We start from the raw sequence: 10,074 nt of genomic DNA, 5'->3' as shown, positions 1-10,074 counted from the left end.
ATAAAGATCCTCGGTGTGGCTCTTACCGCCAGGAGAGAACAGCTTTGAAATTACTTAAGATTAAAAGGAAGCAATATTTTGCCTATGACATCGAACACCCTGGTTCAAATTTGGCAGTTAGGAACCTTGCGCAGCTTTGTCACGCCAGGAGGTTGTACCAGGGAGGAAGGAAACGTCAGGGGAGATTTCATTTTAACACAATGAAAGCTCTCGGAGACTCACGTGCGCCTTTGCGGGGGTCGGGGGACGGGGTGTTGGGGGGGGCGCGCAGCAGTGAGGAGGGCAGCCAGGGCGCAGAGTTGGGGGCAGGTGGGGAGGAGCCCGGGGCGCCCTCCTCCCACCGCCGGGTCGGCTCTGGGCGAGGACCGCTTCCGGCCGGCGCCCCCAGGAGAGCCCCGAGTGGGCCGACTTCAGGGTCACAGTCGCCGCGTGTTCGGAGAGAACGGGCACTTTCTCGGAGAACACGTGAACAGCGCCTCCTGCCACGCACAGAAAGACGCCTGGATCCCTTGGGAGGAGTCGAGGGGCAGAGTCTGGGGGCCTCTTCCGCCAGCCCGGGAGGAAGACCGAGGAGGGGCGGGCTGGTCACGGGAGCGCGGGGCGGGCTGCAGGCGCTCGGCCGCGGCCGGCGAGGGAGCGCGCGCGGCGGGCGGCGGGGCGCGGCATGGAGCCCACCGCAGACTGGCTGGCCGCGGCCGCCGCCCGGGGTCGGTGCGAGGAGGTGCGGGCGCTGCTGGAGGCGGGGGCGCCTCCCAACGCGCCGAACCGTTACGGCCGGACCCCGATTCAGGTAGACAGAGGGTCGGCCGCGCGAGCAGGGGCGGGCGGGCAACTCTAGAGCACAAAGTCTGCAGCTGCGTCGGAACCAGGTCCCGCTTCGATTCTGGGAAAGGGGGAGACTGCCTTCCCGGGGAGTTCTCAGAAGGGGTTTGTGATTGGAGACCTCCTCCCGGCGACGCCCCGGGGGCTCGAGGAGCCACAGAAGTGAGGACACGCGCTGCTGCAGATCTCCAGAATGCTTTGGAGATCCGGAGGGGGGAGCATGTTTGCATTAGCTCGAGGTATGCTCTTTGTCAGATATAAAACTTACGAACGTTCGGGATAAAAGGCGAGTTTTAAAGAAATGTAGGATTGGTTGGGATTACTTAGCCCCTAACTCACAGACCCCCGAATGGAGCTTATCATCTTCCCTGGTAGGAGGGATTTCAGTGGAAATCTACTGCCTGATACGCTGGAATAAATATCAATGGAAATTATTCAGAAGCAACTACGTACTGTGTTTATTTTTATTTTAACTGAGTAGGGGAAATATATGCTTATTATAAGAACTGAGGAAATAAAGATGAACATTTATGAAGAAAACCATTAGTGTGATCTCTCCTGAGATAAAGTTGTGAATTTAGTTACTATTTGGGGCACACCTAATATTATTTTTGGTGTTGTTAACTTACTTGATACAGTTTAACTTACTTAGGATAGAGTTTTCAATTCCTCATTGCTGGCAAGTGTATTTCTCCTTCGGACTTCGGTTTTGTGAGGGGCGGGGAAAGGAGTGTCGGTGGATTTTTTACTTGTTTGTCTTCGCTAACTTCCTAAATTTTAGACTAAAAAACAATTTTTCCTGGCAGTCACCATCCTGGTTTTATTCTCAGTGGCGACAGTGATTCTAATTTTGAAAAAGAAAATTTATGTAAAACAAAATACATATTGCATAAAAAGACAAAGGAAAGTTACTTGAAACTTCACAAACTTCAGAATGACTTTCTTCCTGAAACTATATTACACAAGTTTAATTTTTAAACTTTAAAATACATATATTAAAAGGTCAAAATGCTTAAAGTTTGAGATTATTTGAGATCTGAAGTGTGAAGAAATTTTGAGACTGGAGAGGTTGGGTGGTTACACAAGATAACTGTGGGTCCTTTAAAAGTAATGCATTCCTGATTCATACTTTGGCATTTCTAAAGTTTTGTCAGCAGCTTGGAGACCAGGAGTCCTAAAATATGTTAGAAGAGACTCATTTGTTTAAGTGCAAAAAGGAAAAAGTGGATAATTAGTTTTGATAATTTTTTTAATGAGGGGAGAAGAATATGAATTAAAGGGAGTATGCTTTTGGTTTAGAACCCTAACCAAATTGGTGTTAAATGTAAAAACTTTAGTTTATAGAAAAGAAAAAAGTTAAAGTACTAAATTCAAAGTAATTTCTTATCAAATGGTTTTAAGCACCCTAAACATTTTCATTTAATTGATTCATTTTCTTTTTGCTTTGGATTGCTATCATGATTTAAATATTTATATGTGGGTTACTTGTCAGCTTCTTCATGCCATGGTATATAAGAAAAACATTTAAAACTAGTTTTATGACCAAGATGAAGGACTTCCTTAGATACACAGAATAGAACACTGCAATTTTTTTCTTTTTGTAGGTATAATTTGGTTCTCTTATATTTTCTCCTTGTATTTTTGAAAACTAAGTTAGTTTCACTTTCTCAGGGCAGGATTCAACCATAATATAATTTATTATGGTTCCTTGATTTAGACAAATTAATTTGTGTTTGATACAGAATATAACTAAAAATAAGTAATTCCTCTTTATAATGTCAATATCCCTGAGCTAATACAACCAAATTCTAAAAGAATATAGGAAATAACCTTATCCTAAAAGGAATTGTCAACTACCACCACCACTCACTATGCAGCACTCACATTGTAAAATTGCTGTGAATATAAGCACCATTTAAAAAATTCCTCTTTGGGAAGGGCTTTGTTTCAAAGGTAATTTAGGAACCAAAGAGGTGACCGTCTCTCATTTAATGAACTCTCAAATCATAAGCTTGGGAAGTGTTTTAGTTTCCTATAGTTGTTGTAAAAAATTATTGCAAATTTAATGGCTAACACAAACACAAAATTATTATTTTAGAGTTCTGAAGGTCAAAAGTCTAAAATGGGTCCACAGGGCTCTTTTCCTTTTGGAAACTCGAAGGGAGAAGCTATTTCTTTGCCTTTTTCAGCTTCTACTGACTATCAAATTCCTTGGCTCATGGCCCCTGTATCTTCTGTCTGATCTCTGCTTCCAGTCTTCATTCTTCTCTCTATGACCCTTTTATGAGAATATTTTGATTATGTTGGGGCAATGTTGAAAATCCAGGATAATCTCCCTCCAGACTTTAAATTTAATCATATCCTGTAATGTATCTTTTGCCATTATATTCACAACTTTTGTGGATTAGGAGGTTGACATCTTTAGGGGGCATTACCTACCACAGGAAGGAATTTTAGGGCTAATTAGATATGCCTTCCCATTTTATACACAAAGAAATTAAAGTTTTTGAATTGGAAAACATTATGCTAAGTGAAATAAACCAAACACAAAAAGACTAATATTTCCTGTTCTCATATGTGGGATCTAAAACAACTTTATTCATAAAAGCAAAGAGTTACCAGATGGTTACCAGAGGCTAAGGGACGGGGGAATGGGGAGATAATAATCAAAGGATACAACACCTCAGTTAGATAGAAGGAATAAGTGAATTTTTTAAAAGATCTATTGCACAGTGTGGTGAATATAGCTAATAACTGAGTACTAAACATTTCAGTATCCCTAACAGTAAATGTCACACAATCATTTGACAAAAAGTCAAATATTTGAAGTGATAAGTAAATTAGCTTGAATAGTGAGGGTGTTTTCTTTTTCTCTTTTTAACAATTACCATGTTCTGGGCTTGGATATACAGCAGTGAACTGAACAAAATCTCCAGGCCAACATAATTTCATCTCAAAATAAGGAAGGAAATACAGCGAGTTAGGCTGTAGTACAAGCTAGTTTGTTGCTCCCATTTTTGCTGTTGCCTGTGACTCTGGCAGCGTTCCTCCTGTGGCTAAAGCTTCGCAAAAGTTTGACTGTATGATGGAATTCAATGTGTACTGGAAAATGGGATGGATAAGGAGGGAGTTGGTAACTGGAAACAAATGAAGGGTAATTAGACACCTGTGGCTTGCACAGGCATCTGCTTGGGGTGGGGCAACTTCAGAGATAAGATTTCTGGCAAACAGTTCTGCCAGCACCCTCGCCCTGACCACTGTGCCTTCGCCCGCAGGTCATGATGATGGGCAACGCCCGTGTGGCCCAGCTGCTGCTGCTCCACGGCGCGGAGCCCAATTGCGCGGACCCCGCCACCCTCACCCGACCTGTGCACGACGCCGCCCGCGAGGGCTTCCTGGACACGCTGGTGGCGCTGCACCGGGCCGGAGCGCGGCTGGATGTGCGCGACGCCTGGGGCCGCCTGCCCGTGGACCTGGCTGAGGAGCGAGGCCACCGCGACGTCGCACGGTACCTGCGCGCGGCCCTGGGGGACACAGAAGGCGGCAACCAAGCTGCGGAAGGCCCCCCAGGTGAGGACTGACGATCTAAGAATTTGAACCTTGAGAGCGTCAGAAGCTCAGGCCACTTCTTTTCCAGAAATAAAAAAAAAAGTTGAGTCGGGAGAGCTGGGTCTCAGGTCTGCTTCAGCTCACTTGCCAACCTGCGGGACAGCCGGAGTCTCCTGATCGAGCCGCCTAGCCAGGGCTACAGATGGAAAGGAGCCAGAAATGGACTTGCACACGTGAAAGCTCATCCTATAAGGCCTACCCAACCCACAACAACCCAAACACCCATCCTCCCCGCAGCTCTGGGCGTAGACTGCGGGGTATTGAAGACTCGAGAGGCTAGATAGAGGTCTAATGCCCCTTCTTCCTCCAAACTAGCTGGCCAGCCACATCCACTCGTCAGTCCCAGTTTCCCCATTCGCATACATAGGTGGCTGGACCAACCCCGCGACTTCCAAACACAGTTGTGCAGTCGCATCATCCAGAGATCTGTCATTCTCTGCTGTTCTGCACAACCCTACTAATGTGATCCTCCGCTCTATGTGGTGGAGTCTTCCAGAGCTTCTGAGAGCATCTGGATAGAGACCTCGCCAGTCCTCACAGTTTGCACACCTTAATTTGCAGCACTCTAAGGGAAACAGAGACTCTCTCCTCTACCTCTTCTTCATTTAAACTTTCCATAACTTTCCGTTTCTGCAAGCGATCGCTGAACAAGGAATATGGAACCGTGATCCTCCCAACATTTCCCTTCAAACACCTCAAAGCCAATTTTTTTTTTTTTTTTTTTTGGACAGAGTCTTGCTCTGTTGCCCAGGTTAGAGTGCAGGGGTGCCTTGGCACCATCATAGCCCACTGTCACCAAATTCCTGGGCTCTAGAGATCCTCCCTCCCCAGCGTCCCAGAGTAGCTGGGGCTATAGGAGCAGGCCATCACAGACGGCTATTTTTTCTATTTTTTGTAGAGATGGAGTCTTCCTACTGGGTTTCCCCAAAAATAAGACAGGATCTTATATTTATTTTTCCTCAAGAAGACAACCTAGGGCTTATTTTCAGGGGATGTGTTATTTCCCCCTCAAAGCCTCAGCTTGCAGCATGCCCAGGATGACCAGGACCTGACAGGGGGAGCCGACCTTGTTGGTGGGGCTGCCCACACCTTTCCGTTCACCTCTGGGATAGTAGCTGTCAGGATGGGGCAGATGAGAAGGGCTGCTCGTCTTCTTTGCCTCTTGGCCACAAAATGCATGGGTTGTGCAGATATGCTTCCGTAGCCACACCCATCACTAGGTCTTATGTTTGGGGTAGGGCTTATATTGCGCAAATGCTTAGAAATCCTGCTAGGGCTTATTTTATGGGTAGGTCTTATTTTCAGGGAAACACGGTGTGTTGCTCAGGCTGGTCATGAATTCCTGAGCTCAAGCAATCCTCCTGCCTCAGCCTCCCAAAGTGCTGAGATTTCAGGCGTGAGCCACCACGTCCAGCCGTTCTTTTCCCCTACTCCCACGTCTGTCTGTCTTAAGTGCCAACTTTACTCTGATGATTTTTCTGGATAGGGAACGTTTGTTTTAACAAAATAGCTATACGAAGCAATACATAAAATTAACACGAATATTTAAGGTAAAATATGACTTTGAGGATACTGAAATCTATTCTATTTTGGCTCAGAACTGGGGCATTGGGGTCCCTGGGCCTTAGGGGAGCCAAAGAGGACAGGGTGTGGAGTCTACCTCTAGGCCCTCTGTCGGGAGGTGCCGTGAAACTCCGCAAAGCCCCTGGCACCTTCAAAGTGAGAGGCGCGAAGAACTCCTTTAGTCGGCCCACCCTCCGTCCTCCTCCAATTAGGATGAGAGGCCAGTCACAGCGCTGTTGCGGAGCGGAACAAGAAACTGAAGGCGCTAAGGTAGAAGAGGGAGTAAACGGTTGAAGTCGGTCACTGGCAAATGAGTAAAATGAGCGACCCTTAAAACCAAACTGAAGATGTTTAACCCAAGCACACACGTCCGTCTTCCTTCCTTCCTTCCTTCCTTCCTTCCTTCCTTCCTTCCTTCCTTCCTTCCTTCCTTCCTTCCTTCCTTCCTTCCTTCCTTCCTTCCTTCCTTCTTTCCTTCCCTCCTTCTTTCCTCCTTTCCCCCAACACCTCCTCTCCAAGCAAAATTAACTCTTCAAGATGCGATTACAGTGATCAGTCCGTTTTAGGTGCTGAGAACACAAAGATGAGACAAAACAGGATCCTGCCGTCATAGAGTTTACATCCTAGGAAATGCATTGAGCAAGATTAACAATGTATTTGCAGAGAATGAGTTTGTAAAAGCAATGCGATGGGTAAGAGTGAAGTGTCAATAGGAGGAGAGGCTAAAGAGTGGTCAAAGAACCTGACTGAAGAGAAGAAAGCTAGGAGAGGAAGACTCAAGTGTAAAGACTGAGTCAGGAATGAACGCGCAAGGTTGGGAGGACCAAACCGCGAGCAGGAGCCTGCATGCCACGAGATTAAGGAGGAGAGCAGGGCTGGGGCGCGGTGGCTCACGCCTGTAATCCTAGCACTCTAGGAGGCCGAGGCGGGGGAATTGCTCCAGGTCAGGAGTTCGAAAGCAGCCTGAGCAAGAGTGAGACCCCGTCTCTACTAAAAATAGAAAGAAATTAATTGGCCAACTAAAAATATATAGAAAAAAATTAGCCGGGCATGGTGGCGCATGCCCGTAGTCCCAGCTACTCGGGAGGCTGAGGCAGGAGGATCGTCTGAGCCCAGGAGTTTGAGGTTGCTGTGAAGTAGGCTGACCCCACGGCACTCTACCCCAGGCAACAGAGTGAGACTCTGTCTCAAAAAAAAAAAAAAAGGAAAAGAGCAAAAGCCAGATCACTTAGGAGTCTTATAGGTCTAAGAAAGGAGCATCCATTTTGTTCTAGAAATGATAGGAAGCCATTAGCGGGTTTGGAGGAGGAGGAGGAGGCGTTGGGAGGGAGGCGATGGGACTGGAAACAAATTTTCCCACAAGGTGGAGACGCGCCAAAGCCTGACACGCCCTTTGTTTACCGGGAACTCTCTGGCTCACTGTGCACCAGGTGCAAGAAGTGCCTGGGGACACGGGAAGGGCGAGGACATATCTTCATGCCCTCGAACCTGCATTGTGTCAGAGAAGCACTGGCATTCGTTACGTAATACTTGTTTTCCTCTTGCAACGCCACGGGTAGCGCGGTCGCGCGCTCCCTGCGCTCGCCGGCGTGGGCTGGGAGCAGCCGGGTAGGCCGCCGACGCGCTGCTGGATCAGCCAGGCTGGGGAATGCGGTGGCGGTTGGCAGGTTCTGGAGCCGACGAACAGACTCTATAGCGAGTGTTGGTGGATATTGAGAGGTGTACGTAGGCGGGCGAAGCCATTGCAAGCATGTTATCCATAAGTGCTTGAATACGCAGCGGGAACCGCAAAGCAGGAAGGTGGGATGGGCCATAAATCTTTGGTTTCTGATTTCTAATGTCCATTTTCTTTCTGCTCTCTGCAGACAGGCCCGACCTAAAGAATCTTTGAGACCGTGAAGATGGTGACTCTTCCACCTCAAAGAACTGCTCCCACCTGATCCTTCCCTGCCTTCTTAGTTGCAACTTACATTACAAAGTAGAAATTGTTTTTTAGAAAATTTGAACTGCTTTTTTAGATTGATCAGCATTCCCCCTCCCCTAAATCCCCATTTGTACATTGTTATAAAAGATGAAAAAAAAAACCAAAACATTGTTTCTACCTTTTCTTTGGGTTGAAGTTTTGGGGAGTGAGTGCTCGCAGCCTAAGCACACATGTATGTGGACACTTCCTCTTGGGAGCCTCCCGCGCCTGGAGCTGTTGGCCTTATTACAGCCATTTTGTGAACTGGGAAAGCTCAGAGGAGTTACTTGGCTTTCCTGGAGTCAAGCTGCTGGCAAATGGCAGAGCCAAGGCTGGAATGCAAAAGTTTTCACTCATTCTCACATTTATTCAGTCAACATTTTTTGAGCACCCATTATGGCACTGTGCTAGGGGTATAGTGTGTGTGTGTGTGTGTGTGTGTGTGTGTGTGTGTGTGTGTGTGTGTGTGTGTGGTAACCGGAGAGAGGATATCAACTAATGATCACACAAAACATGTATTTAACACCAATTTCATTAACTGGAAGACGACATTGTTTCCAAGACTCACCGTGGTTTCATGTATCTCTTAGAAAAATACCACAGTTGGAGTGACACACCATTGGGATTGTAAAATACCTCCCGATCTCAGAGATGATAAAATATCAAAAGCCAGGTCCTAAAATTGATGAAATGTGGTTAAAACGATGAATAAAAACTCCAGGGAGACCTCAGATTGAAGGCCTCTCTCACAAACCTGCCATATCTTTATTACCTGGCTCAGGTCTCTAACTGGGAGAGTTTGGGGGCATTTTGCCAATGGTGCTACAGCTGGTAGATGGCAGAAACAAGCCAAACATGGCCCACGGCCTCGGGGTTTGGCTCTGCAGCCTGCTGCGGGCCTTGCATAGGCTGGCTCCCCATCTTCCCCTCTGCACTCTGGGACACCCAGGCTGAGGGCTCCAGAGGGTTGTGAGATTGCCACTGACCACCGCCCAAACCAAAGGTAATTGTGCTTCTCTGCCAGAATAGGATCACTGCAGGGACTGTGGCTGAAACTTCAGCTGGGGTGGGGAGATGCTTCATCATAGGCTGGAACATCATGCCTTTATTATTTATTTTTTATGGAGATACAATCCACATAACATAAAATTACCAATTTTTAAATGTACAATGCAGTGGCATTTAGTAAGTACACTCACAATGTTGCTCGACCATAGCTCTTAACTAGTCCAAAATATTTTCAACTCCAAAGGAAGCCCCATTAAGCATACCTATCATATCCTACTTGCCCCTACCCCCTGGCAGCTACAAATCCCCTTTTGTCTCTATGGTTCTATTTATTCTGGATATTTCTTATAAATGGAATCATACAATATAGGACCTTTTATGTCTGGCTTATTCTGTGTTGTAGCATATATTAATACTTCATCCCTTTTTACTGCTGAATCATATTCCATTGTATGAATATACTACCAGTTATTCATTTGGTGATGAACATTGAATTGTTTACACCTTTGGCTACTGTGAATAGTGCTGTTATGAACATTGATGGGCAAATATTTCTTTGAATACCTGTTTTTAATTATCTGTTTTTAATTTTTTATGTAGAGTTATGAGTAGAATTGTTGGGTTATGAAATATTATAATTCTATGTTTAACTTTTTGAGGAACTACCAAACTATTTTCCACAGCAGCCACACCATTGAACATTCCCAAGAGCAATGTACAAAGGTTCCAATACCTCTACATCCTCATGTTTATTTTGTTGTTGCTGTTTAAAGCCATCCTAGTGGGTATAAAATGGTATCTCACTGTGGTTTTGATTCAATTCTTTCTACTGATATTAAGTATCTTTTCACATGTCTACTGGCCATTTGTATATCTTTTTAGGAGAAATGTCTATTCAAGTCCTTTGCCCAGTTTAAAACTAGGTTTTTTTCCTTTTGTTAAGTTGTAGGAGTTATTTGTATACTCTGGATGCTAGGCCCTTATTAGCTATATGATTTACAAAATATTTTTTCTCATTCTGTGTGTTGTCTTTTCACCTTGATAGTGTTTTTTGATGCACAAAAGATTTTAAAGTCCAATTTATCTAGTTTTTCTTTCATCTAAGAATC

At 45.6% G+C, this 10,074-nt stretch overlaps 1 protein-coding gene across 1 annotated transcript; it reads left to right on the top strand.

Annotated features, from left to right (window-relative positions):
• The first annotated feature begins 594 nt into the window (after nt 1-594).
• LOC105874194 (cyclin-dependent kinase inhibitor 2A) lies at nt 595-8,084 on the top strand. The gene is made up of 3 exons (XM_012769783.3): nt 595-790; nt 4,098-4,392; nt 7,860-8,084. Exons 1-3 carry the CDS (start codon nt 665-667, stop codon nt 7,883-7,885), a joined length of 447 nt encoding a protein of 148 aa, XP_012625237.2. The 5' UTR covers nt 595-664; the 3' UTR covers nt 7,886-8,084.
• The last annotated feature ends 1,990 nt before the right edge of the window (nt 8,085-10,074 follow it).

The sequence above is a fragment of the Microcebus murinus genome, chromosome 12 (assembly GCF_040939455.1).
Source record: "Microcebus murinus isolate Inina chromosome 12, M.murinus_Inina_mat1.0, whole genome shotgun sequence".
Taxonomy (NCBI): domain Eukaryota; kingdom Metazoa; phylum Chordata; class Mammalia; order Primates; family Cheirogaleidae; genus Microcebus; species Microcebus murinus.
This window is presented reverse-complemented; position numbering and strand designations above follow the sequence as displayed.

Bases quoted from the DNA above. Each gene is read 5' to 3' on its own strand.
- LOC105874194 (XM_012769783.3), top strand. From the start codon at position 665: ATGGAGCCCACCGCAGACTGGCTGGCCGCGGCCGCCGCCCGGGGTCGG. The intron at 791-4,097 runs GTAGACAGAGGG...CTTCGCCCGCAG, and splicing joins ACGGCCGGACCCCGATTCAG to GTCATGATGATGGGCAACGC. The intron at 4,393-7,859 runs GTGAGGACTGAC...TGCTCTCTGCAG, and splicing joins AGCTGCGGAAGGCCCCCCAG to ACAGGCCCGACCTAAAGAAT.